The following is a 26678-nucleotide window of genomic DNA, read 5'->3' as shown; positions in this document are numbered from 1 at the left end:
CCATTCTACAGCCACTTAACTGGTTAAACACGTAATCCCTCCACACTTGGACTAATCCCCAGTGATGATCTGATGCACTTGTGACAAGCTCCACTCACCCATCACGGCCAGAGCTGTGCCTTTAGCTAACTCCCTCTTGAGAGTTTCCAGCACTTCCAGCCCAGTGCCATCCAGATTGCACCTGTTGATAGTGCTATTGGCTGAGCTTATCCAGTAGAGCTTGTTGACAGTGTAGTCTATCGAGAGACCTGAGTGAGGACAGGAGAGCAGGGGAGACTTCAATACATGTCAGGTTGTTTTCTCATCAACAGCAAAACACTAATCAGAGACATACAAGTTGGGTACATGAATGGAAAACCAATTAGAAAATGAATAATCTTGTGCCGTTTGTTGTAATATCATTAACTCTTACCCCCCCCAGCTTTCTTTTTTTTTTTAATTGCCTGGCACCACCAACCTTTTTTTTTTAACCAAATCTTTCAAGATCCCAGATTATTTTGTGCTCTGATCATAACAGAAAACTGAACACATCAAAACAAAGACCAAAGCCTTCACTGAAAACATTCCGGTGTTAGCATCTCAACTTTAGTGAGGGTTTCATCAAACAATTTTGGACAAAAAAGCTGAGAAGAAAAAAACCCTCTCTTTTTCTTTTTAACAATAACAATGTTAAAGCTTAAAATTGATTTGAAATTGATTTTTTATTTCTCACTCTCATATTGTTACTCCAATTATGTTCTATGTATAAAAAGTAATTGGGCCTGGCGGAGCTGCATGGCCCCCCGACACAACCTCTGCATCCATCCACCTTCACTGCCCGACTGAAGTGCCTCTAAGTCGGCCTGGTGCAGTGCCACGAGCCCCTCCATCTGCAGCATCATGCCAGTTTCTGGAGCTTCTGTGTCAGTTGTTTTTGGACCCAGGAGTGCAGAACTCTGGTCCACAACAACACCGTTGACAGTATGACATTGACCCAGACTGCCAGAAAATCTCATCAATGGCGAGGAAATAAAACTTTTTGGTTTTTTTTGGTTAAACTGAACTTTCTGGCTGTGTCTACATCTTCTGTATCCACTAAAACATGTTTCAAGGACACCGTGTTTTCACCCCTGTAACCATCTCACCGAGTTGTATCAATACGATCCGAGCTGGATCCCTAACAGCTGGATCCACAACACATTTATTTGCTTCCTTCCTGTGGCAGCCAGTTTGTTTGTTGTTTGTTGATTTTTACACAATATCTTGAATATCTCGTACATGTCTGGCTGGATTTGCTTCATATTTCTGTTTTAGCTCCTCAGGAAAGGGTGCTTCTATTGATAGGAGTATGATTTGAAATGCTCACTTCCTCCTGCAGCCATATTGGATTATCTAATATCTCTTACATGTCCTGATGGATGCTGTACACTATGTCACTTTATAGTCTCACTGTCCAGTGGGCAGGAATAACGAAGTGAGGATGAGTATGCTCCATTTGGCAGATAACTCTGGCATTGGTGATCAACCGACCACATCAGTGTTTTCTAGTGCTGCATTGAATTCCACAAAACAAGACAGAGGACACAGAATCTCCATCGGAAGTAATGAAGATTTGTTCCTGCTCTGATCCAGAATGCGATCCAGTTTAATGTGCGTGTTTAGGATCACCAATCCATGACAGGATAGAGCTTTCATCTTTCAACCATCTCATATGGACTCAAGCAATCTGATCAAAATTTCTCCATGATGTGTAGAAGAGAACGCTACTAGCTAGACCCAGCTCAAAGTTAATCATTTGCTCCTTGTGATATCATCTTTCTACCAAAACGCATCAAAATCCTTTGATTAAATTTTGAGATATCCTGATGACATAGGTTAACGCGAATAAAAGCTAAAAGTAATTGTGCTGAAACTGCACCAACACATTTACTCACCAAGAACTGCACAGACATGGATATTCTCTAGTTTGAGATGTCTTCATATAAACTCCAGCCAGCATGAAAAATGGGTATGAAGCGAGATTGACAGCTTCTAAATCCATCCCCGGGCTGGCATGATGGTTTTTTTTCATAGAATACCACTATTAATAGTAGGATGTGAAAGTTATTTCAGTGGTGGACCTTTGGACAACTCTCTGTCTCCCACCATGTGTTGGATTTATGTCTGGCAGATTCACGTTCACAATGGCTCATTAATTTACTCTTGTCCCCAGGTCCGGCCCATAATCATAAATGAAGTCGGTGAAATATGGTGCATCCTGCTATCTGTTCTGCCGACAGGCCCGCGAGAATGAGGAAATACAGTGAAGACAATGATGTTGTTTGTGTGAGAACGGGGTGCTTTGACCTTGAGCAGTGTCAAAAAAGCCACTAGAGATGACAACCAGCCGATTGTTTACTGCTAAATCAAGCAGCAGCTTCTCCTGCAAGCGTACATCATATGGGAAAAGATTTAATCCACAAAACTCAAGAGTATTTTGATTTAAATGTTAGCCTCATGAGCATATAGGGAATGTTTCAAGTCATACAGAAAGATTACACACGACACACTGAGCAGCTTTGCATTTTTCTTTTATCTTTGTTGCTTTTACAGTTCTGGTCACAATAAATCCCTAATTAGTCCCTCAATGATTATTTGTTGGCGATGTTTGCACATTTGACAATGACCTATAGGCTCGTCTTAGATTTCTCATCATTGTTTTTGCTGTAAATATCACTTTTCTGTTTAAATATCAAGCCATTACAAGGGACAGCCATGGTGTCATTAACATTTTTCATAGCAACTTGGCTCATCGCGGTTTCAGGAAACTTGGATTACTTCAGACAAGCAGTAAGGCGGTATTTTATGGTTTCCATTGTGTATTTTCTTACATGTGAAAATCAGTCTCCATTCACTTCAACTGTTTAAAGGATAATGGCAGCAGGCTCCCCTGTGAAACTCCAGCAGTGAATTAAAAAAGTTTACCTGACCTTCCTTCAGCAGGAGGGGGAGTAGATAATGAGTGAGTTTAAGCTATAGGTTTTTCTTTATCTTCTCGCAAGAGACCAGACTGTTAGCACTGTCAGCACCTGCGTTTAACAAGCTGCAGAATAACAGAAACCAGGATTTGATCAGTTGGTCTGCTAGCGTGCGAAGTTAGAAGAGGGGCACAATTAACGTTAACGTAAGTTATCCCCATTCAAGCTAGCAGAGGGCTAAATGGAGGTCGCCGGCTCGGCCGACGTAAGTAGAAGCGTGACAGAGCTGATGAGCTTCATGAGTGTTGTGAGAAATTGTGTCAGCAAAGCCACCACAGCTTTAAAAGCTGTAAGAGCCATTTTCTACTTTTAGGGGAAATGAATAACACCATTTAATTTTCACCATTATACTGAAAACACTTGTATTCCTAAAGCATCACAAAAAGATTGAAGTCAGACTGAATGAAAAGTCTGTCTTTCCCAGTGGGTGGAACATGCGGCAAAATCCACATTAAGGTCATTAACGTCACAAACTAACGTGAGGTTTCAAACTAGTTTTGGAAATCACTGTTTGGGTCTTTTTGTGTGTCTCGGGGAGTAAGAAAATTCAGTTGGCATTTCATAAATTATGCGGGGAATGTAATCCTATGTATGATGCCATTCATCAACATTTGTGAACATATTTGGAAACAACTCAAAAAGGAGCATCTGGAGAAATAGACGGTTCCATCCATCAAAACGTAGCACCTGCTTGAAACACTGACAGAGCACTCTCGGTAGCAACAGACAGGCTCTGTGATAATAAATACGTCAAATACATGCTTCTGTTGTCTTGTTCCGGTGTTTGTCAGCAATCAGTTTGTTTTTGATGAATTTCCAGGATTCCTTTCATGCTGTCAGACTCATGGTGATGTTAACATTGAAATACCGTGCATGATGAACAGTGCGTACATGTATGAAAATAACTAGATTCTAATCAGCTGGCGGAGTTAATTTTAAATGAATTTGTTGGATTCTTGACTACATTTTGAACTAAATGAATGAGTGACAGCAATTTTTGTTCCATCTTTTATCTCACTTGTGATGTGCAATGTGTAATTAAAAATAAGATATCTCAAGTGGGGTAAAAAGCTCTCTTACTGACCCACGGGTTCCCTCTGGTTCTGGTGGAGAACCTTGCTGTTACTCCCATCCATGTTGGCCATGTTAATGGTGTTGCCATCTGTCCAATAGATTTTCCTGTGTGAAAAGTGAATCGGTTAACAAAGATGCCATGCGGTTTATAAGGTATTATTAGTTATACCTGGAAATGGAACGTAAGGGTACAGATTCCATTCAGGCTCAGAAAACGACTAACAAGGCTTTGATCCTTTTTGGTCTGCGCTCAGGTTTCTTAATTCTGTGTATTGGAGGTGAGGAGCTGCTGAAGTGTACACACTGCTCTAATCTACTTACCCCTTGACGGGGTGCACTACAAGACACCTTGGCTTATCAATGCCGTGGATGATGGAAGTCTTCAGGGATCCATCAAAGCGAGCCACATTGATTTGTGACTCGTCGTTTTCAGAGCTGAGCCAGTATAAGTTCCTGGAAAGCCAGTCCAAAGCCAGACCGCGGCAGTTCACGATGTCTGTCAGAGAGTTCATGAAAAAAGCTGTCATGCAAATGTGTTTCACAGGCAAATCTGATGAAAGCAAAACAGGCAAGAGCCATCGTTGCATTTATTTATCCTCAATATATAAGACGCACTTCTCCAGAAGACCGGGAAGTTATCGCCATGGGTTCTCTGGCAAAATAAAGTTTACTTCTCTTACATTTTTTTTCAGTAAGATTATCTTCACGAATTAACATGAGACCGAGATTCATTCACTTGAGAGTTACATGATAACTGTACTAACAACATGACAACAGTAGCAAAGACGCCAGAATGTCGTCAAAAAACAAACAAAACAAAGATCAAAAAAACAAAAACATCACTTCTAAGATTTGGATCAAATTTATAGAAGTACGACCAGTGTTGCATTACTTCCATTTTGCTTTTTACTTCTCTAATCTCTGGTTCACAACCACTGTTTTCATAAGACACTGAGAAGCTTAGAAATCCACCAGTATGTTGCTGATGTGCTTCATGCCGTTGAAAAAAAAAAAGGTTAAAACATCTTAATCTTGTGAGAACCACAGACCTTTTATCTTCACAGGTATTTCAAGCAAAAAGCCGTTCAAAAATCCCATCGACTTGGAGACGTCAACTCTGACTGTGTTTATTTCATAGATAAAATCTATGAAATCATCCCACCTCCAGAAATGATGGTTTCCAGCTGCGTTCCATTGATGAAGGCCCGTTTGATGGTCTGGGTTTTGATGTCAGCCCAGTAGATCCTCTCCTCCTGGGCATCATAGTCCACTACCGTGACATCATCGATATCTGGCACCGTCAGCGCCGTCATCACGTTCAGGTAAGGGTTGTCGATGTCCACGCCGCGGATTTCAGACCGCCGTACGTAGAGGAGGAACCTTTTTAACGCTGGTAAGATGATACACATTTAAGAACAGCTGGACACTGATGTAGATGTCAATCAAAAGGGAGGAAACTCAAAGGTAAAACAGCCCCCCCCCCCCCTTTACATAGTATCCTGAATTGTAGGGAGAAAACGTGATGAATTATGATGTTGTTGCTCACCGAAGCAGGATTGTTTGTTGGGTGAAAGCTTCATAAGGTGAGGACAGGTACAGGATGCGGTACTGTTGTAATTGATGAGACACAGATGTGAGCAGGGGCCACGTCCATCATTCTCCTCACATGGGTTAGAGGCTGATGGGAGGAGAGGAAGGACAAAGAAAGATAGAAAGAGAGAGAAGCAGAGGAGGAGAGAACAAATCAGAACATCCAGAGATTGAGATGCACAGACGTCCGCCCCGAAAAATCACCCTTGCAGCGGCATAAACAGATGATTATGTCACTCAAGTAAAATACATACTGTGAAAATGAGAAATTATATCATGGTTTTTGCCGTGTGGTCAATATCGAAGACACTAAAGCTTTAAAGCCCCCAAAATATATTTTTAAAAAAAGGTTAACAGAGGAGCGAAAATAGGTATAAATATTTTGGAAGGACCAATATTTTTGGAATATGGTTTAAATTAATAAAAGAGCTTGAAATTCAGCTTATTTAAAGATTTGCCTTTAACCCCCATCGTAGCAGATCAGAAATTAGGAACAGATGCTCTCTCATTATCTGCATATGTGTTGAAAAGCTGCTGATATTTTCTGGTAGGAACTGTTTTAAATTGAAGGTGAAATTCGTGCTTGAACACTATTCAGAACGAATCATCTACAGTAAGAAAAAAAAAAGCTTGTGGGTGACACAGTTCAAATACTTCCTCTCATGCCGCAATCACATTTCATGCATCAAATACAGCCATTTCTCCATCTACCCAGGATGATTCATGTCAAACAAGCTCATTCATTTCCTGGGCTCTCTCGGCAACGCGTCGAGTCTCTTTTCATTACTAATGCGGCTTATTTTAGACAAGAAAAAAAAAATGCAACGTGGTCTTTTTGAGCTGAAAACAGCACCCAGCTGACTCAGTATGCTAATGTGCTTTCACCTGAATCGCGCTCTTGGGGGACGACAGTCAGCAGCAATGGAGCTGAGGTGCTTGTTTGCACCCTTGTTACTGTTACACGTCTTTGCAGCAAAATAAAGAAATGAGCCCACACATGCAGTGTGAATGGTGCTTCTACCAAAAACCGGTGTGAAAAACAATTCCCACTCTAATTGCTGTATGCAGGAAAAGCAAGATGTTGTTTTGTTTGCAACTGTCTCTTTCCAGTGAATGCTATGGATATTTTTTGTTTGATAACTTTTAGACATCAGGCCCACTGGAAATAATTTTGCTTGGTGATGAGGGAGTCTGTCAGGGTGCCAGCTTGTGGGGAACGGGGTTCTTGTTTTACAAAACTGCTTTTTTCCTCAAGATAACCACATGGCTGTAGGGTGACGGAGCTGCAGCTGTACTCGTGGCATTAGCATTGTTTGTTGGAGCATCTCATCTGGTAGCAGCTGGGACATCAGGACGATACATGAGCTCAGGTGTCACTATAGATGGATGGAATATAAATTTGTGTTTCACACAATAAGGGTGGACACGCTGCCTTTCAGATAAAATGCTGCCCCCTATTGACTGGGAGTGTGAAATATGAAGGACTGGCATGAGCGTTTTTTCGCCGGAGCTCATTGCTTCATAATTCTTATGTTCCAATTATTTCTAATCAGGACTTAAGGTTCCTCATCACTGCCTGCCATTTTCCTCCACTCATGCTTCTGAAGATCACCTGTCATGCTCAGTTTTCGTGCTCCTGCCAAGGATCAATTCCTTGACTACAAAGCTCTGATCTCAATTAACCCCTCCATTTCCCCTTGATCGCCTTGGGGGACTCATTCTAATCTCACACCTGTCAGTATCCGGTGTCTACATCCAAGCTCAAACTTAACAAACCAAAACACAGTTGCACTTAAAGCGAAAGCTCTTTTTTAAGAGCAGCATCCTCTGCTGATGGGATTTTGTCTTTGAGCGTATCATTGCCTGCACTGTAAATCCTGTTCTGTTGGGAGGGAGGTGCATTGATTCCATTCTTGCCCAGGTACAGATGAGTTGTTGTTGTTTATTCGCCCTGTTGGCTTTGAGTGTTTCCTTAGTTAATGTGTGATAGTGTTTCTGTTGGCATTAATTGAGTGTGTGTGCTCTGTCATTCCTGTTAATGTACAAGTGAATTTAGTTTTTGTGCTGCTCGTGGCTGCAAGTCCAGATAAAAACTGTCAAGGTTGAAAATAAAAAGAGACTTTTCCTGAAGAGAATGACGGGCCAACTTTACATTAACCAAAAATCTAACTACGGAACTTACAGCTGTGTGGAACCATCAATGACTTTATTTATTAAGAGGTCTCGGCTAACTATTAAAGTGCAGTGAGGGAAGGTTTATTTGTGATTCTTTGGCTAAAATCCATTATCTGCAAGACCGTAAGACTGCCAATCTTTTTTTCAATCTGCAAATGCTCTTTTTTTCCTCACTTTTATGTTAATGCACTCGCTGACTTGTGTGCACGCACGCACGCAAGCGCACACACACACACACACACACACACACACACACACAGAGCTTTTTAAAATAGGATTAGGCACGCTTACTGTCTTCTTTGGAAAGGCAGTCCCATTTGCTCACATTTATCTATGGTGAACAATCACAAGAATACAGATACAGAAAGGAAACAAGCTAATTAACTCGTGACACACTGGGAAAACCAGAGGAAGTACTTAATAGATGTAAACTCAATTACCAGCATAATAATGCCCGTATGAGAATGGTGGATGGTTTACACTTGAACGAAGGTGGGAGGGTTACATCTGAAACTTGGCAATGGAGGAAAAAGGCAGTTACGAGGAACCCTGCTTCATCAATCAGATGGTCTTGGCACACGTGGAAAAGCTTTCATCCAGAGTTTTATTTTGGCTTTTCAAATGAATAAAAAATTGATTTCAAACCACCTATTCACAGAAAAAAAACAAAAACCACAAGAAAGTGAATTGAAAATAGATTTCACGCTGTTAATTCGAAAGCTTGGCAGGATATCTTGACAGTTGATCTGCATATCAAATATAAACTGGCTGTTAAATGTAGGCCGTCTGTCAGAACACAATTCAGCAGCGTGCCTTCAGTGGTCAGAACCTTAGCTTACATGCCATCTCATAAAACTGCTTCCTCCGATGTGATCTCATGGGATAGAATATAGCTTGAAGCTTTGGTTAAGGAGATTTCATGTGTTATGTTTGCGTATTTTATGATTTTTCACGTCATTTCACGCCAGCTTGTCTCCGTAGACTTCTGTCGTTAAGAGACTGCGTTAGTTTTACAATCAAAATCGTACCGACAGAGTGCAGAGTGAAATGGTCCTGAATACGATGAGCGACGATGAGAATATCTGCAAATGAGTGTTGTTTTCATGATTTATTCATGACTAAAACGAGTTTTAATCCTCAGTTAGGTCTGTATCGTTGAGCCTGATCACCATGCACTACACTGAGCGAACCATTCGTTTTTGTGATTTGTGCACCGTTTGCACACTGCCCAACATTTCTAAATCTCATCTCTTTTTTGAGCTTCTTTTGTGGATCAGCCAAGATCTACCACTTATCACTTATCAATCTAAATTAGTCTTTCTTGGTTGCAAAACACATCCAGTAGATTTTACAACAAGCAAAACATCTGTTCAAACGCTCACTGGTGCAGAGATCCGGTTAGCTGCTATGGTTAAAGTCACGTTCGAATGAGGTACATAATCAAATCAACATTCAAGTTGTTTTCTTCCTAAGAAACATTACACATAATGTTTGCAATTAGCTGAAGACAATTGTGGTTATGGTAATTTGTTAGTGACAAAAAAAGCACACCGACAAAAACTGCAATTTCACATTTCTTTGCAGTTTGAGAAAAACAACATTTCTGTGAGATTTTTACAGCAAGTTGAATGCAGTCAAAAAACTGGTCTGACTTAAACTGTGTGAAATGACAGAGAAAAATGCAAATATGCTGTGATAACGCGCCATTTGGTGAGAACAGGCTGCTTCCACTGTGACTGAGAGATTGAGAATTGCTCACGGAAAAGAAATTGCTGACAGCACTAATGATATTTCAGAACTACTTAATATATTTCCTGCCATGATTATGCACTATTCATGTGACAAATTGATTTGATTAATGGATATTATTCAAAAGTAGTAGATGTTCTCATTGGATAGTTCCCTTTGTTCAAATTCAGCTGCAAAGAAAAAGCTCAGTATTAAGTCAATTAGGGTTAATTTACAAGTCAAGGAAAGAATATTGAGAGGTACAGTAACATTAACCCAAGCAAGCTATTTCCCTGCGTGATGAGCTGTTTTTATTCAGACACATGCTCCTTGATTGACAATCCAAATCAAAAAATTAATTACATTATGCTACTTTTTTTCTTCTGCAGTTTGAAAGATTAAAGATATCCTAAGATAACAAAGCCTCAGCTATTCTCAGCGGTGCTGGAGGATTAGTCACATTTCTTTCAATGGTACTGGTGCACAAATCCATGAAAAGCAAACTGACTCATCTCCAACAGGGAGGTTAGTAAACTTCTCTCACCTTGTGGCTGCCTACTGGGATGGAATATCTGCAGGTCAAAAGGCTGAGCACTCGTCTTCTGGATGACTGTGACATTTTGCCCAGTCCACTTATTGGCTCTTGCTAAAGTGTTGGTCCTCCAGTCTGTCCAGTAGACGTTGCCCCCAAAGAGAGACACGGCGAAGGGATGGGACAGGTATTCGTGGCCCCTGAGGATTTCAATGACTCCATTTCCGTTGTAGAGTGCAGAGAAAATGGCATCAGAGCTGTTGAGAAGACGCACACGAAAGGCCACGTCAAAGTTTAAACAGCTTTTCAACTGCATTTTGGGGAACAGGTTTAACCCACCAACCCACTTTTTTCCCCAAGACCCACTTTTTTTATAAATACGTTTTTCGCCACTGTAAACGATTTGACCGGGTCCTATCACCTGATGGGTTCGTAAACTTGTGTCTTTGCTTTGTCTGGTTTCTTTTCAGAGAAAAATGAAACATGAAGAAAAAGTGTCACCACAAATCTCAAGTCTCATGTAGTCAGACACACATGCATTTCAAGGGGTAGTACAGGAAAGACTATACTTGGTGAACTCCCTAACGACCACCCCTGAAACTCCCTGACACCGCACAACGACTGTCGTTTGGGGAGGCCAGGTGAGTCTCGGGAGGGTCGTTTCCACCACAATAGCACTGACCACTCCCACACAGGTTTATAAGCTGGAGTTTCCACACTCTTCACTAGAACTGAAGAAGCCTCTCGGATGAGAGGTGAAACGTCTTCAAGATAAACTTACGTCCAGTAGACCAGATTTTACTTCGCTTCGACTTACGATGACCTGGATGAATGAGAACCTACACAGACATCTTGGTGAATGAAGCTTCTTCCATAACCAGTGGGCAAACACACAAGCTTGTCTCCGTTCCACAGCAATTGTTCTAAACATTTTAGTTGTCCATTATTGCAGCTACTGACCAACGGCACTAAGCTGGTCTGCCTCATTGCACAATCCAGATCTTTGTCTAAACCTGCTAGTTTCAGCATGCAGGTTGCTATTAGCGAGTTAGCATGGAAGTTGTTGTTGTTTCATGTAGCAAGGGACTTCAAAAAAAGACAGAAAATGCAGATTGAAATGCATGTTCTGCAGGAAAATGACGGTCTGGGGGATGGGCATGACAGTATACAGAAGGAAGGTCTTGTCTTCTGGACTAGTGCCTATTTCTGCTCCTCTTTTTGGTGTATATACTCTACTTCTCTCTCCTAAATAAGATTGCGTGCCCTGCTGCTTCGACACAAGCAAAGCAAACCTGGTTAGAGAAGCTGCTCAACTAAAAGTTGTGAGGTCTACCAGGTACTTGGATTGGCTCAAGCTCAAAACCCATTATTACCATGAACCCATCATTTTTTGCCACTGGGCCAAGACCACATCTTCAACAAGTTCTTGGTCCGGGTTACAGTACATGGTTAGTACAGTATAGTACAATAAAGTATAGTACCATACAAACAGAGTAAACAAGGTAACTGCTGAAATCACTTGATATCATCTATCCTCCCTTCTTTATTTAACGTTTGTTTTTCCCTCATGGAATGGGGAATCCTCTCTAGTATTTTATGTCTCATGTATCAAATGGCATGACAAGTGTGAATGTCTCTGTAGACAAGATGAAATACTCTTCTGGTATACCGTGCGTCAGTCCAAATAATCCTCTTTTCCAGATGATCCAGTGTCAGTCCATTGGGCCAGGCTCCAATCTCCATATCCTTAAACACAATGTGTCGACCTCCTCCACTCATCGAGGCAGCCTCAATTCGAGGGAAAGTAGCATCCCAGTCAGTCCAGAAGAGGATGCTTCAAGTAGAAAACCACATTCAGCAGTTAGTCTTGCATCTTTGCCTGATTGTAGCAGAGATCTGTTCAGATCTGATACATTCATAGCAAAATAAATCCATTTCAATCCAGGTAATCTTACACAAAAGAGTAAATACAATATTCTTGCCGCTGAATACATCCAGAGCCAGCAGCAGCCGCAGTGACCACAGTCCAATCCTCAACATCCACAACAGACCTTGAAAGAGGAGACCATCTGTGTTCTTATGAGTTTTCACAGCTCAATGAGGCCTGAAAATGAACATCATCAACAATGTGTCCATGAGCAGCATCCTGAGTCCGACCGCAACCAAGCAAACATCGCTTCCACCCTGCCTCGGTCCAAAAAGTCACGAGAGAAAATGGGAGCTTAAGCTTTAAATGACATACTGGTGACAACAAAACCGTGTCAGGAAGAAATATTCTCGTCCTGATCAATAGCCTTTTTCACTTGATAAGGCCTCCCAGATCAATGACCCACTACTTTGAGTGGATTCAAGTAATTAGATTAGAATTATTGCCCTGGCATGGAAATGCGCCTTTAGGCACCAAAAGCGCCTATTAATCCTACTCCGTAGAGCCATGAAATGTAGTCATCCTCCCAAATGTGAAGGAGTACTATAGGAGAGAGAGCATGAGCAGATTACTCATTTCTTAAGAGTGTTAAATTGATTTTAGAAATGTCTGGCTTTTGCTTTAATCTGAAACATCCTGGCTGCAGTATGCAACCACTGGCTACTTCTCAGATGTGTTTATCCAGAGTAAGCACACACACCAACAGCAGAGCAAATCAGTTCAGAGTTTTAATTTATAACAGCATTATGTGCATGTATATCTTCCAAAAGTCACGATGTAGTCTGTGAAAACTACTGTTTAACTTGCACAATATAAAAAGGTATTGATACATAACAAATCAGGAAACATGACGAATGTAAAGTTGCCCTCAGACAGAAGGGACCTTTAAAAATCTAAAATTACACTGATTCAAAATGACAAGATTAAAAATACAGTCCACAGTGTTAGAAAGCGCTCCAGGCTGCAATTATTAGTCAGAAATAAAACGAAAATGTCACCCTGCTCAACCTGCTCATTACAAGAAATCATCTCTCATTTGTTTATAATGTAACTGAAACCTCATCTTCTACCAACTCTGCTCCACTCGTCTATATTCACCTTTGCGAATGCAGATGTCATTACTTCAGGGGGCCAAATCCACATTTAAGTATTGTCGAGGCGCAACAGAATCTAATGTGGATGTGCAAACCAGGCTCAAGTTATTCGTCATTGTTGGCAGGAAAAAATGGATGAAAACTCTACGAGTTTCCTCATTAATAGTTCATGGGTGAAGGTTTTGTTTACCCTCTCACTTTGGACAAAACTCGTCAACAAAATTTATGGTGCCGCTGGTAAACACGAAGTCCAATGTATTTATAAGACCAACAAAGTTTTATTGCAGACCCAAGGATGTGACTGTAGCTCTCTAAAATCACGAGTTAAAATAATTCCAACCCTAGCAAGATTGATTTCTAAAATATCTGAGAATTTAAGGTGAAATGTCTGATGTACATCCAGGCCAGGGGTCGGCAACCTTAAACACTCGAAGTGCCATTTGGACCTGATTACCATAGAAAAGAAAACATCTGGAGCCACAAAACCCCTTTGACGTCTAAAATGAAGATAAAACTGCATATATCAGGGTTTTCTTTAACCATTCTGAAATCAATGAGCTGCTATGGAGAAAACAAAATTTTATTTCTACAAGCAACAAAAACATTTCTTCAGAAAATTCTTTTCTTGGATTTATCCATGGATGGGCTACCGGGGATCAAAAAGTGAATAAATGAAAATAATAAACTGCGTGCCGGTGGATGTCGCACAGCCGCGATTGTAACGAGTATTTTGTGCGACAAGAATTTGAACGTGATTCATTTTGATGTTACAAGATCACCATAATCTTCAAATTTAGAATTGCATTAAAAAAAAAAACCTGACGAATTACAATAAATTCAAATCAAATACTCGATAATTACTTTCCAAAGCTACAGGGAGCTGCAGCAGACAGATTAAGGAGCCACATGCGGCTCCAGAGCCCTGGCTTGCCGACCCACCATCTAGGTGATGCAGGGGGCTCATTTATGAAGGATGCGTACACACAAAACGATGTTTGACACGTCTCCTTTATTTTCGTACGTGGACATCTGTAATTTTGGATTGTATAAATCACTGTAGAGTGAGCGTGGAAGGGTTCTAAGGTGTGAATGGTGGTTCAGGAAAGATGAGCTTCATTAGTTATCATGACTGGAACACAACACCAGACTGATGGTATTTTCTTTCTTCTGTCTTACTGGACCTTAACACAGCTGACATCTTCATTTATCAAGGTAGAAGTGAGAAATGCACGTAGTTTTACTTTATTCCAGTGATATTTTGAGCCTGATGGGTAACTGCACTGTATGTGGGAGTTAGTGCGTATCGTACCCTTGTCCCGGGTCCAGAGCGATGGCCCGTGGATGCTCCATTCCTCCTGCAATCAATGTGGTGCGCATGTCTCCGTTCAGCTTGGCTACTTCAATCTGGTCCAGATTGCTGTCGATCCAGTACAGTTTCCCTGTGATCCAGTCCACAGCCAGACCTTCTGGGGTGGCCAGACCGTGCTGCACAACAACTTCAATTCCTGTCACCCCTGAGACAACATCCACAACACATAACTACTTCGAACTGACACACACACATACACTCATGCACTGCAGTAAAGAGGCAATGTTGTATTCACACTGCTCAGAGAGACAGACAGAGGGAAGAACATCAATGTACGGATTGCACTCTTGTGGTTTCCATGATGGTGAAAAGGGTTTCCCAACATGTTTACAGTCAATCCGTTTACAGTTATTGTCTGGTTGTGGAGATTTTGAGTCTCTACACATTCTATGGCCACACAACAGAGAATCAAGGTAAGCGATGTGAAGAAAGACACCACAAAGATGACAATGTGTCAGTTATTTGACAATGATCAACGACAGCTCAATGCCTAACTCATGTGACGTAGGATTTATGGACAGAGGAGCAGCATTTCTGAATTCCCTACAGAGCACAGATGTCACATCAGCCTTTAGACATGAAGCAGATGTTTACATATGTATGTTTGCGCATTTGTGTGTTCCCACCTCCAGACTCGGAGAGCTTCCCCCTGTAGATCTTATCCTCCACCACATCTGTCCAGTAAAGGAGGCTGCGGTTAAAGTGGAAGTCTAGTGCGATGGTGTTCCTCAGCCCCGGTACCAGCAGGCTGTAGTCTCGCTTGTGAAGGTCTATTCGTCTTATCTCGTGCCGAATTGAGAAAATGATGAAAGCCTCAAAGGGATCTGACCAAGGATGGGAGCAGAAAAGAAGCACCTTGTTCGTGTCACTGAGAAAGAGTGAAGCAAGCTGTTGCTGCTATGAAGCCATTACAATGCAGAGATGTCTGCACCCAGCCTCCGTCCAGCCTCATGCTCTCCGTTACCACTTCAACTGTGTTTAAAAGCCTCTCTTTCTATGCCATAGCAGTGTTTTAAGCTATTAACTGAATGCTGGGCAGCGGTGTTCTTTCTGAAGCTGCCATGCCACTGAGATAAAAATCATTATATTACAATTGCAGCTGCGTTTGAGAAAAGCAACGGGAATTCAGGTGAACGGCTTCTATGTATGTTATTTTGCAAGATTATATATCAGCATTTTGAGTAATCATTCATATAGAAAGCTAAAATCTGTGGGGGGGGGGGGGGGTGGCTTCACTGCCAGACAAAGACATTCTCAGTGGGCTGTTTATATGCCCGTTTACTCACTCAGTATCGGTGACAAGTTCATTCTTGACTTTGTGATTTTTGTCTTTCACACGAATCCAATACCTGTTTCATGTGGACTAAATCAGTGGATCCACATCCAGACACCAGAGTAGACACATTGCTGGTAAATGCTGCAAGATCTCTCGTGACCAGAGTGACTCGCTACATCAGCTGGTTGCAAAATAAATACTGAATGAATGACAAGCAACATAAGGCTGGAAAATGTTTTACCATTTAGACTGATTAGATTCCATCAAAATATGGAAGTAGTTTACAATAGATATTTTGAGATAATTGAGACACTTCAACTTAATTTAGTTCTACATCCTTTCAGTCAGTTGAGAGTCAGTTGAAGTGTCTGTCGATTGACTACCTGGAGGAAAGTCTGTCACCTGGTTTAACCCGGCAACACAGATTTATATGCAACAGCTGCAGCCAAACCAATTTGTCAACAATTAATTTGGAAATCGACATACTTATTCAGGGTTGCAAAGGGGTTTCAGGTACATTTATGGAAACTTTCCACTGGAAGATATGCTCAGGGAGTTTTACCAACGTTATACAAAAGAGTTGGAGATTTTCCATGCGAATAATTCAGAATATATGTGAAATATTGGCAATAAACTGGACATTTTCTGGTAGTTTACACAAAATGTATCCTACTGCTTCAACTGGACAATTCCATCACACGCACAGATGATTAGCATCTTGCACGCTACTGCAGGCCTTTTGAGGTTACATTACTGTATTAGATATCTATTCAGGGAGATTTTGATGACATTCCTGGGCTTTTTGACATTTGCTCAGGTGACATTTGAGTAATACTATTTTAGAATTAAGCAAATGCTAAATGAAAATATGTTTAAATACTGTCTATAGCCTCTTGCTAGCTAGTTTCCTGTTTGAGTTGGCATGCTAACTTTCCGCTAGTTCTAGCATGTCCATATCGTGATTAAATTGTTTGAAAATTCCCAGCTTTTTTCCACTTCTTCTAAAGTTTCAAACTTTGAGCATTCCTGGAATTTTACGACCCTGTACCAAAGAAATGTGTTCATTTTCTGAATAACTGCATATATCTGTAGTCAGTTGTGGTTAGAAGTTGCTAAATCTAGAGACAATTGCACTTGTATACTTAACCTCTCTGTTCCGCTGATTACTTTAACCAGCCAGAATGGTTGTGCTTCCAGAAGAAAATCTATTAAAAAGGGAAACCACATCACATGTACACACTCAAACTAATCCAGCAACGTTAAGAACGCACCCTCATACACATTAAATTGGGTCTTTTCTTACAGGCCTTATCTTCATACTGTAGAACTCTCCAGTAATGCTGGAGTAAATCATACTTTAAAGAAAATAAATGTCCCAACAAATGTAATTAAAATGTTGCCCTTGCTTCAATGACACATTTTGGCCTAACAAGCCTCAATTCTACCAGAGAAAATTTATCTGTATGAGCGGGTTGTCCTAACTAATCTTTTTATTACTGGGATGTGCAAAAGGAAAAGGAGGAGGTGATACACACACACACACACACACACACACACACACACACACACACACTTCACAAAGAATTCAATAACACCTCTTTCAAGATTAAATTGAAATGTTTGTGTTTGTATGCAAAATATGATTGATGATGAAGCTGTAAAATTCTGTCGTTTCCAGGGGAAATGGTGTATTCTTTTCTTGCCTTAATGTGTTATTAGGGCTGCGACTGCCATCAATCTTGGAATGAAATACAGAAGCAAGAAATCCAAACAAGGTCCATAAATCCGAATATGATGTGCCAACATCATGCGCGTGTAGCTACTGTATTTAAAGCAGTAAGAGAGCAGTCTCATGCAGTGAGATTATTCAATAACAACGAGAAAGTAGCAGAAAATTTATGAAATGTACAAAGTAATTCCACAGTTAAAAAACAACAACAAACCTTTATGTTTGTAAGGGATTAAACCTCAGGTGAGCGTCTGCACAGCAGGATGAAATAACAAGGCTTAGACGGTTTGGGAGGGAAAACACGCTTCCTTTACTCTGCATCGATGCAGATAGAAACTGACAGGACTCACCACTCTGATGGCTCCTGAGATTAGAAAGACTGAGCCTGACCTCGCAGCACCCTAAAACACCTTCTGTTTCTGTTCCTGAGGAAAACTATGCTTTTCTTTTTGCATCAGAGGACACTAATAAAAAAAAAACCAGTCCACATTTATTCATTTACTTATCATTCACATTAGGAGACAATGCACATGATTGTGCCGTACGTCTCAACAAGCTAATCCACGTCTGTTTGTATTTCTTCTTTCAGCCTGACAGCCTGCAGCAAGCCTTTCAGAGCATTGCTTCCAACCTTAAACAGAAACCACTCAGAGAGCATGTATCACCACCAAGGAGGCTACACAGACAGAAAATCGGCATCATAATCTGTTAATTTTCTTCCCACTCAGCTAAATTAGTACTTCTGGATTGGACACGGACAAGAAATTTGATTGGAAATGAGTGAAATGTTGCATTGGCCTGGAAAGCTCTACCCTGGAGCATCATGGAAGCATTACAGAGGAGAAACTGATAGGAAAAGGGAAATAATACTTGGCAGGTTACTGGATGAACCATTTGTCTGTCACTGTCGCTGGATTACCTTCCATCAATCAGACCAATGAATTGACAGACGCAGATGTAAGTCATGATCTGGGTCGTAACATCAAAGTGCTCACATTTCTATATCATGATGATTCGCTGTCTCCCGTTCTACTTCACATTAGCGTCACGCTGCGTTCTTTTCATTTCAGAACCATCTTAGAAGGCGTGTCGATCATGATCACGCTATGTAAAAACCGGTTGGATATTCACGCATCCGACTTCACATGGTCTCGCCTAACTCTCGCAGCGCTCTGTGGCCAGACCCCGTTGCTATAGTAACCAAACATTGCAGCGTGACATATTACCATATTGTACAACACGAGCCAGTGATGAAGGGTAAACATCATTCCAGAAATGAAAAATCCCCACTAAGACAACACAAGCCTTGATAGTGAAATGTTCTGCAGCACTTTGCTAAATCCTTCAAGTTCAGAGGACTTTCATCGAACAAAATGCAGGCTAATACGTTCATAGGCTTGGACAATAAAACAAAAACAATAAATAAAATATGTATCTGCAAGAGAGACTCCATCACACTGGTCAAGCAGAGTGACGTATATCATCAGTTTAAAATAAGGTCCGAACAGCAAAGCTGCAATAAATGATTTTGATGAAGAAATAAAAATCCCGTGAGAGGATCACAATCTCAGTTCTTAATGACAAAAAGTGTGAGTCACATTTTTTTCCCCGAGATTGATGAAGGAAAGATGAAAGATTCTCACATGATCTTGTGACGTCGTGATCATGAACCTGCTGAAACCGGCTACCTCACAAGGTAAAGGACTCTCCTCCAGATCCAGGATTATAGATTTGTTAGTCACATGCATCTTGTAATGTGACCTTTCATTCCACCAAATTGAATACAAATTTGTTAATTTAGATTTGATATAACAAGTGGCCCAACAAACACAGTGATCACCTTCCATCCTAGGTGGATGTGATTATAATCAAGGAGGTTCAAATCAAAGTCAGTGCAGGTACAGATGCACAGCCCCACATCACCCAGACAGCCAACACTTTCCTTGGATCTCTTACCTGTGCTGTGACAGCTGTCTCCATCTGGGTCAAGCAACCATCCTGGATAACAGGAGCACTTGACTGTGGTCTTGTATTGCTCACAGACCTGGCTGCACCTCAGGTGGCGGCTGCAGTAGTCTACGACCTCACATGTCTTGTTGCTGGAGTCCAGGTGAAGCCCAGGGGGACACGAACACACAACCCCCTTCCCGGGTGCCACGGTACACTGGTGGCTGCAGCCTCCTCTGGCTACAAGACACATGTCTGGGGTGAAGAGAGACCAAATATTCTTAGAGACACAGGTACAAGGTAGAGTGAGATTTCAAAGAGATTTTTAAACACTGCGGAAAGTTGTTCGGACTATCTTTTAGAGTCACTAATTGCCAATTGTGTGAAACTAAAAGGTTTTATGTTTGGAGGTAATGTGACAAGGATAAGTAATTTTACACTCAGAGCAAGAGATAACAAATCAAGCATGTGGAGTGTGTTCACCATCTAACGAAGATAAATGTGCTGTGTATTGAGGAGGCCCTCGTACAGATGCTTCTGTGTCGATTCACCTGGGCTTCTTGAGTTCCACAGGTGATATAAAGACAGACATCTCCATTTCATGCCATTTCATCTTGTTTGAATGTTGTTTTTCTCTCCTACAAGCCTGCTACATTGAAAATAAACGCACTCTGCAGTGTCTTTTCTCAGAATTAAGTTTTCAAGGTGGATGAGATCTATCTTTCAATGGAGGGGACACAGAATATGTGGTCAGCGTGGTTAATATGAGTCCTGTTGAACTGGTGCAAATCAATCAGACCCTCAAGGTCCCTCAGAACACAACTTAATTGTCTTTGAGGAGGCAGAAGCCCTCTGTTCAGCTAAGATAAAACAAACACTCAAGGGTCCTATAGGCCCCCCCTGAGCCTTGCTTAGTGACACTCCAGAAAATGAACGTCCATGTATCCACGGCTCTCGTTCAGAGATTAAAGGGCCAGAGTTAGTCACAGGAGAGCTCTTCCTTCCCTCTGAAGACACTTGGACAAACACATCCACATTTACAACAATCATTAACTCAGAATGTCTCTTCATGTTCTCTCCCTTTGGGGTCAGACACCATACGGGGGTTAAAACGTGCTCGGATTAATAGAAATGAGCAAAATACCAGAAATGCATAACAAAAATGCATCCTGCAAATGAATCTTTAAAGTGGAGAAGAGGAAAAATGTACTTATTAATGAATCAATTAAATAAAACCATCATTTTAAAAGGAACAAGAATCAGTTAACTTCTAATGATGACTTCTCTCTGTTTTGGAGCCTCAGATTTCTTTTCAGGTTTCCCACTTTTAGTTTAGCTTTGTTTCTTTACTTCCAATGTATGGAAAGTACAAATATATCAAGTAAAATAATAAAGCATGTGAAGGAGAATTACAAAAAAAAAAAAAACACACACAAAAAAAAACTTGGGGGCCATTCTCCAGGTAGCAATTACAAGAAATAAAAAGAGTAATAATCGTCAGTTAACTTTAGAGCGAATTACAAGACAAAATTATGACACGAAATTCATACCATTAAACATCTATCTGTCAGATTAGCTGACGATTCACTTGAGGAGGGTCTGAGAGGAAGGTCTCTTGGGTTGTGAATTAAAGATAATCTAAGACGAGATAGATCAGAGGAAAAAAAAAAAACCCACATAATTACACCAAAGAAAACAAGCATGAAGGCGTAGTAAGACCCAGTTTATAGTGGCAAAACATTCGCTGGAGCGAAAATTTCATTTTAGCACTCTTTGAAGCGGTTATACTGAGTCATTTAAAAAAAATGAATTGGCAGAGAATGCAGACTTTTGGACCCTCGGTAGACTATACTAAAGAGAGATTGGGAGGGGTTGAGATTAGCCGCCGTCTGCCTCGAGCAAGCGACCAACAGAGGGGAGGGTATGTGGCTGCAGCATCCTGCACCATCTCCAGGATGGTTTACAATCTGATCGATGTGTTCATTATTTTCCACTATATTTGTTTTATTCTCTTTACAGTCAGCGCTGCCACCTCAAGCTTGAGTGTTTCTATCTGTACAAAAAAAAAAAGTGAGACAATTGAAAACAGTTGGAGTATTGTAACCTTCAAAACGCCTCAGCGTGAGGCACTCGTTATTTCTGACAGTTTTTGTCGGCCTTCTCATGTAAAAATCAAACAGACAGCCCCTGTAGGTGGCTATAGAGACGTTTTTCATGGAAAAGCCCACAGCGGTTTGAATTTTTGCGGGCTGAGCTCCGTTTCTAATGTTGACATGTTTGCGCCGCTGAAAACATCCAAAAAGGTCGAACAGCGGCGCTTGTTAGAGGTGGGGTCAGATGCAAGTTGCATTTTCAAGTCATATTTTGGTAAAAAAGCTACAGACGCACCAAGGTTGAAGCGCTCCTTACATCCAGCGTCACTGTTGCCCACACATTCAATGACTGCAAGCAGTTACACACACAGCTTCAAAACACCCCCAAAGTCTTACGTACCCTATAGACATGACATAAAAACACAAAAAAAAACAATACAGATATATGCATGCACACACGCGCGCACGCACACACGCACACACACACACACACCGGAGTTGACAGTAATGAAACAGCTGCTTTGAAGTTTCACAGTAAAGCACTTGAAGCTTGTTACCTGATCTAGTCTCTTTTCCTCCAGCACAAACCCGGTTCAAACAAACAGCGCCCTCCTCTTTGTGGGAAAAATATTATTCAAAATAGTTTACATGTGGGTGCAGCACTCTCTTCCTCAATTGAGTAGAGGAGAGGCAGAACATGTAACTCGCAGAGAAGAGAAAGTGATTTGAATATATAGGTCCATTTATCAAAAATAACTAGAGGATGAAACATTTTGCCGAAGTCCGCGTAAAAGCAGAGACAATTAAAATAAATGACTAGAAGTTAGAATCGAGAATAAACAAAATGGAAATCATTAAAAAAAAAAATGGTCGTCATTTGTATTCATTCAATAAGACCGGCTGTGTCAAAAAACCCAAAGAAGAGAAGGAGAGGGAGTTGCATGAAGAGAAGTCAAGTGAAATGATCTGATCTTCTTTTTACTTTTGACTCTGACGCTGTTAGCTTTTGTTTTGTGCATTTGGCAGTAAGAATCCTTAACAATGAATTCTATTATACTTTACAGACCTCTATCCCTGGCCATTCCTGCAATATTTCAAGGACACCCAAGTTTAATAATGGCTTCTCCATTTCTGTGAAATAAATGTATTATTTGATTTTGAAACAAAGGTCATTATCATTTAGCATCTCCGAGGCTACTGCAAGCTCAAATCAATACATTTCATTAAACCTTCCAGCACACTAATCTAAGGTGGTGGAAAAATCTGCCCCAAATATTCCTGTTTCATTTTGTGCCTATCACACACACACATACACACACACACACACACACACACACACACACACACACACACACACACAGAAGCAGAAAGGCGGGACCATTTTGCAAAATGTCGAAATGCTGCTATAGTGCTACCTGCCAAAAAAAATAATAATGCTTGAACTAGGCCCCCCAAAAAGATGACAACCTACTCTTTGACGAGATAAGTAGAATTCCTGCCTCGTGGTTATGTGGCCCTTCGTTCTACGTGCTGGAGATGTCAAAGGAACAAGAAACATCACCATCTAACAGTGATTTTGATCTCCACGATATAAAATCACCTCCTAATGTTGGGCCAGCAGACATTTGTGAGAAAGTTTGTCATAATTATTAGCCAGTGAATTGTAGAGTTTTCACGAGAAGTGGTTTTTCTTTTGCTTTTTTTTTGTGCGGTCAGAGTGACCTGGACATGTGACCACAAAACCTGATGACTTCATCCTGAGGTCCAAGTGAACATTCATGTCATATCTGAAGGCTTTTCTTGAGAAATGACATGTACGACAGAGGGACAGATCTGTCCTCTTTGTACTTGGCGAAGCTTAAGCGAAGGTGTCGAGTCAATGTTCTTGGTGTAACGTTCCTTCCGTACTGCCTGTGTTCACTTGAGTGGAACGTTACGTCTTCATCCAGGCGACTGGAGTATGACTGCCTAGACTAAAGAGGCTCTTAGAAAAAGGCAGATATGACATGCACAGAAACATTACCACAGATGGGTCCTTCGTCGGAGCGGTCAGCGCAGTCCACTTTTCCATTGCAAATCTTATCAGGTGTGAGGCAGATGGAGGTGTCGTTGGCACAAGGGTACTTGGGGGGTTTACAGACGGCTGACTCACACGACTCTTCATCAGAGCGGTCTTCACAGTCGATGTCCCCGTCACACACCCAGCTCTTAGTGATGCACTTTCCTGTAGAGATGAAGGAACAGAGATACGAGCTTTATTATCTAGCATCTAAAACTGAGAATGGCAGTGACTCAGACTTTAATTCAGTTATGCTTATCGTGACTTATCATGAATACTAATTCCACAGGGTTAAACAAGTACATCAACACTTGTAGTTTCCCACTCGGTTTAGGACTGATGCCTAAATATCATCTTTTGAATAGACCTAATTAGAAGGATCCCCACCCCCCACCCCCCCATCAGTGTTCCTCCATCAACAACAACCGTTTTCTCAATTCTGTGTGAAATGTTCAATGTGAATTCAGGGATGTCTCTCAACGCTTCAGAGAAACTTTTCATATAGAGACATTTTCTAGGATTTGGTTGCAAGAAGTGGGTGGAAGCAATTAGAGACTTTAAAAAAGTCTAGACTTTATCAAAGTCTTTGGGTTTATGTGTATCAGTTAAAACTGTCCTACCAGCAACATGTGCACTGCGGGATTGCCTGGTGCAGACACTCAAGGAAACTGCTTCAAAGAACTTTTGCAGCCAAACCTATTTGTTGGTTCAAACTAACAACTAATGTTGCTTGGAAAATGTTTTAAAAATCTCTGCTCGTGTTACAAAGTGACTTGCTGTGACTGCAGTTTACTTTAATACGTAGGGCACTTGGGGTGAAGATCCCCTCTAGAAAGGCTTGTTGTCAAAAAGAGGAGTGTGGGTTTGTTTGCGGCTGTTCTCGCAAAGAAGTCTGGCATTCAGAAATCCCAGGCTTCATTGATGGAGATCTCAGATGTCTGGTTTAACCAAACTTAAAAGTACTTTGTTGATTTGATCATCTTTAGTAGCACGACAGAGCTCTGCTTGTCAAAAGAGGGTCTCATTTAGTTCCATCATCCATGCTTGCTGTCTTAATCAACCACAGGTGGAATTAATGCCCCCAGAAACACAGAGATAAGCCAGAAGAAGCAGAGAAGAAGAAATATAGGATCAATATGCCTTCTACTGAGACCTGCACTGGAGTGTAATTTGTAATTCCCTCACCATGCAAGTTACAGAGAGGTAGGTGGAACTACTGACGGGGGCGAGAAAGAAAACATCACAGACACCAGGATCTCTCATCATTTTTGTGCGGGTGAAGGATTGCAGCATATTCCAATTTACGATTTTTGCATCAAAGCCACTCCACTGGTTTATTCTTGGTGCTGGATCAGTGCATGTGGGAGGCTGAAGCAACAGCTGAGGGCGTGAAGATCTTATGCGTGCGTGCGTGTGTGTGTCCAGGTGTGTATCAGTAGCTTCAAATACTGATACTAAGGTAAATTCCTTCAAAACAAAGTCATATAACAGGTGTGACAGAGGCCCTCGTACGTTAAGTGGCTGATGTAAACACCTCTGACAACACAAGGCTTTGTGTTAGTCAAGTGTTGTAGCCTTTCCCCGCAAAACAACACTGCAAAGTAACACTTGAGGCACTTTTTTTGGACTGAATTCATAAGTCAGGTTTTTTAAATATTCCTCTTGAATGACACAGCATTTAAAGCCAATTAAAAAAACCTTAACATCGATCTGCTGCAGCGTGTTTGAACAGCACAAAAAGGAGCTAAAGGCCCTGATTATTCAGGGAGTGGGAAGCACAAAAGGGAAGAGGTACTTGTAAGTGGGCTTATGAAACATAACCATTGCATATTATTGCAAGAAAAAATCTGTTTTTTTTATACATATTCTTTCCACATTTAGAGAAAGCTCAGAGAAGGAAATCTTTAATCTTTAATTCAACAAAAATGCAGCACAAAGCTGGTAACTTATTTTTATTTATGTTGGTCTCTCCTCGAAGAATGGCTGAAGAACCATTTTTAAAATTGCATGAGTAAATTCACAAATTTATTTTGACTGTTAAGCCCACTGCGTCTTCTACATGTTCTCGCTTGTTCCTTTTTCCACTCAAAGACTCGTAAGACTCCTTTGCAGATGACTGCACTTGAATATCCATCTCAGTGTATGAATTATTTGTGGAATTCAGTGCACCTGCAGACATTCCCCTAAAGCATCCTGATTAAGAATGAGCCTCAAGACAAGATTTGTATTAAAAGCGTCCATCGATGAGTTTGTGATTCGCCTTGTCAGTCATGCATGTTAACCCCAGTTCTAGGAGGCCAAACAAGGGTCCTCTTCTGGGAATTACAGACCTGACCACTCACCATTGCAGAGCAGTGTTGTGTAGTTGGCACGTTTGGCTAATTAGAACATGCATCTGTGGAGAAGGATTAAGACACCCACGTGGTCCCGTAGGGGACGTCCAGCAGGGCCCACAACCCACTACCAATTAGAAGAGGTTTTATCCTGGTATATTAGTGGGAAACTGACAACTAGGGTGCTTTGGATAATTATGAGGGTACATTATTTACAGTCATATTAGGGTTTCTGATCCAGCATTGCATCACTTATTTTATTTATGGGTAACATGTTCTTATTTCAATCAATCCAGTCTTGTTCTCAATAAATCTGCACCTTTTTGTGACTATTTTTCTATCAATGTTCCTTTTTCTGAGAGCAAATATAGACCTGAAAGGTCTTTTTGAGGAGCAGCCTCTCTACTCTAATCAGATTTGATCAGACTAATAATTCCCCAGTCTGGGAAAGTTTCCCCCTCTGTGTATTTAAGATGAAGAATTGTAATTATTTGCTGCAACCAGATTTTTGTTTCTATTCTTTTTACATTTTCTTATCTGTTCTTCTTTTCTCTTTCTAGCATGAAATTTCCCTCCTCAACATGAACTCTTTTATATTTGTGTGGCTCCTTTGTTTGCATCATACCCCTAGAAATGCGTTTCTCCCCTGAGGTGAAGAGTTGAAGAAAACCATTAGGCACAGGGAGCTCGGCGGTCCGCCGCAGGACAAAACACCAGCAGAGCCAAATCCCTGATGTTCCGACTGGGCATACGTGG

At 41.1% G+C, this 26678-nt stretch overlaps 1 protein-coding gene across 1 annotated transcript in view; it reads right to left on the bottom strand.

The window, feature by feature from the left end:
* lrp1bb (low density lipoprotein receptor-related protein 1Bb) overlaps positions 1 to 26678 on the bottom strand; it is a 293597-nt gene that overhangs the window by 102862 nt on the left and 164057 nt on the right. The window contains 11 exon segments of the mRNA XM_086219771.1: positions 99 to 248; positions 4081 to 4175; positions 4392 to 4566; positions 5233 to 5460; positions 5617 to 5748; positions 10108 to 10352; positions 11765 to 11929; positions 14426 to 14630; positions 15112 to 15309; positions 19447 to 19692; positions 23554 to 23754. Coding sequence (XP_086075897.1) covers positions 99 to 248; positions 4081 to 4175; positions 4392 to 4566; positions 5233 to 5460; positions 5617 to 5748; positions 10108 to 10352; positions 11765 to 11929; positions 14426 to 14630; positions 15112 to 15309; positions 19447 to 19692; positions 23554 to 23754 — 2040 coding nt within the window.

Source organism: Aulostomus chinensis, chromosome 12 (genome assembly GCF_037954235.1).
Source record: "Aulostomus chinensis isolate RoL2024-O1b breed Wild chromosome 12, RoL_Achi_v1.0, whole genome shotgun sequence".
NCBI classification, from domain to species: domain Eukaryota; kingdom Metazoa; phylum Chordata; class Actinopteri; order Syngnathiformes; family Aulostomidae; genus Aulostomus; species Aulostomus chinensis.
Note: the sequence above shows the minus strand (reverse complement) of the source record. Positions and strands in the feature narration are given on the sequence as shown.